The sequence below is a fragment of the Phaethon lepturus genome, unplaced genomic scaffold, assembly GCF_000687285.1.
Source record: "Phaethon lepturus isolate BGI_N335 unplaced genomic scaffold, ASM68728v1 scaffold32780, whole genome shotgun sequence".
In the NCBI taxonomy this organism is placed as follows: Eukaryota; Metazoa; Chordata; class Aves; order Phaethontiformes; family Phaethontidae; genus Phaethon; species Phaethon lepturus.
Window position 1 is genome coordinate 1 of NW_010511738.1, and position 2,500 is coordinate 2,500.

The 2,500-nt window shown below is 38.8% G+C and overlaps 1 protein-coding gene across 1 annotated transcript in view; it reads left to right on the plus strand.

The window, feature by feature from the left end:
* Positions 1-2,292: 2,292 nt before the first annotated feature.
* SRRM1 (serine/arginine repetitive matrix 1) overlaps positions 2,293-2,500 on the plus strand; it is a gene marked incomplete at its 5' end in the record, with an annotated part of 15,874 nt that continues 15,666 nt past the window's right edge. The window contains one exon of the mRNA XM_010284945.1: positions 2,293-2,382. Within this exon, the coding sequence (XP_010283247.1) occupies positions 2,293-2,382 (90 nt within the window). The remainder of the gene's footprint in view (positions 2,383-2,500) is intronic.

The window sequence follows — 2,500 nt, forward strand, 5'->3', positions numbered from 1 at the left end:
GTTCGTCCAACCTGGCCCCGCACCCCGCTGCGGCCTGGGAACGCCGGTTCCTGCGCTAGGCCTCGGGGCGGCTGGGCCTCTGACCCCGCCGGAGGAAGAGGAGTCCCACCGTGTCGGGCCTGCCCTGGGCGCGCTTGTGTCACGGCTGCACCCCAGCTCAACTCTTGACGGCCCTTAAATGCGAGGAGGTGTGGGAGAAAAGGCCAAGGGGCAGATGGGAGGTGAACCCGGTTTTGCAGTGCAATGCACTTTGGTGTCCACGTTCAAAGCAAATAAACAAAACTACCCTTTTTTAGAGATAAATTTTTAGACCGCGACATAACGGTTATTAAATGCATTTAAAGGAAAAAGAAGTTATGCTATATTTTTAGGTTGGTATTTGACTTTTTTTGTGTGTAATCATTGAGTTTTTCTTTACTATTCTTACAGCTGTGCTGTATTTTCTGCAGAGACTATTAAGCAGTAACCTACCGAGGGTACATTTATTTTTCAACCTTTTCTTCCATTAATTACAATGAACCTATTTTTGGGGGGTTCCTTGGCAATTTTGAAAACCAATTTAATTTTCCAAGATTCATTCACCTGTTCAGCCCATTTATTTTCTATTCCTGCAACTAGGATGCTCTTAAAACATGAGGGCACACGTAACCCTTCACTTAATTCAATTTTGTGTTGATGTAATAGCCTGAGAAGAATAATAAGTTAAATCCACACTTTCCCTTTCTAATGCAATTGTTTAAAAGCTTACAAATCAAGTAGTTGTAATTTACAGCAGAATTACGAGGACTGAAGACACTGAATTAGAAATCTAGTATTCTTTTAAGCTGGCCTCTGAAAGGTGACTTCCTCATAAAACCAAAAGCAACGTGGCACTGAAATGGGGCTGTAAACAGTATTCTGGTCTAGTTTAGTCTGGGTTCAGGAGAAACCAGAGTTCTTGTGGAAATCACAAATTTGCAGCAGAGGAGCAGTTTGAACACACCGTATCATGAAAGCTGTTACTAATGATTCTTTCAGTTCTTAAGACTTCTGTCAAGTTGTCAGTGCAAACTATTTAGCCTCTACCTTGAAATTCCTGTGATACTGTGTCTTGTTTGGTGACCCTTGCTGTTTGCCATGTGTTATAAACAGGTTAAGAAAAATGTCATTCATTTCCATTTTACTCTGGGTTCTGAAAGACAGAATTAAAAAAAATTATAGAACATTAAATTCTTGAGTGATCTGACAAACATTGTATTTGTTGCTAATGTGTAAGCCACACAGTAGACTGCAAATATTATAAAGAGTTTTAAACAGAATTAATCCTGGTAACTGCCAGTGCCGCAATCTGTGTTTAGGATTCCTGTGTTCCAGAATAGCAAACAGGAATATTAATAGTTTGTTCCTTTTCAATATCTGATGACTTCGTAACATGTTATGTTGCTAAGTATAGGTGCCTTCTGATCGAATGAAGTGATTACATTACCTTAGAAACTGAGCTTTTTCTTATTTATTGTCCTTTGGTTCTGTCGCAGCTTGTATTATTGCTTGTACTCAACCCCTTCTTCAGTGCATAGGAAATTGCATGTGTTAAATGTGTTTTCCATCAGTCAGATTGGTTTCTTGAATAAACTTCACTTCACATGTGATTTGAATCATTAACAGGTCATCAGTATTTGGATGCAGTTCTGCACATACTCTTGTTCTGTACGGTTCTGTTTACTTCTCTGCAAGTAAATTTTCCAGAACTGGACATTCAAACCTTTCAATTGCAAATGAATTAACCTATAGTTTCCGTTCATGAAAGTGGAACGAGTTGGTGAACTTTAACGGAGCATGATCAATGAAATAGTATTCTTTGTGCTCTTGCTGGCTCCATGTTGACAGATTTGCTTCAGAGAACTTTACCCAAAGGTCTCATAGATATTACTGTAAATAAATATGATGGTTTTGTTCTTGGAGAGAGGAAAAAGAGCTTATTCCTTCTGAGGAATTTGTGAATTCCAGCATAAGTCCTTTTCATAGCACTTTGATGCTATTGTACTTCTAAATTTGTAAGTAGTATGCCAGGAAGATTATATGATTAAGGTGTCACTGTAGAGCTCAGAGACTTACTTACCCCTAAATCTTCAGCAGTGAATACTGTAATGCTAAAATTGAAAGGGACTTGAAAAGGAAAGGCTTATTTCACCTGAAAAGGCTTATTTGCTGACTGGTGTTGCTGTGCACTGTCCAGTGCAAAAGTGTGGGAAACTAATACTTGAAGATAGTTGAATGTCATACAGACTAAAAATCTTATTTTCTGTGCTTTAGGGAACAAGTGCAGAACAGGACAATCGCTTCAGCAACAAGCAGAAGAAGCTGTTGAAGCAGTTGAAATTTGCAGAATGCTTAGAAAAGAAGGTAAGTTGATTAGTATGAGATAGGAAGTAAGACACATGAATGGAAGACAATTTTCAATGGCATAATTTGGTATCAGATGGTACATACAGGAATGTGAGGAATGTCTTCTCTAAAACCA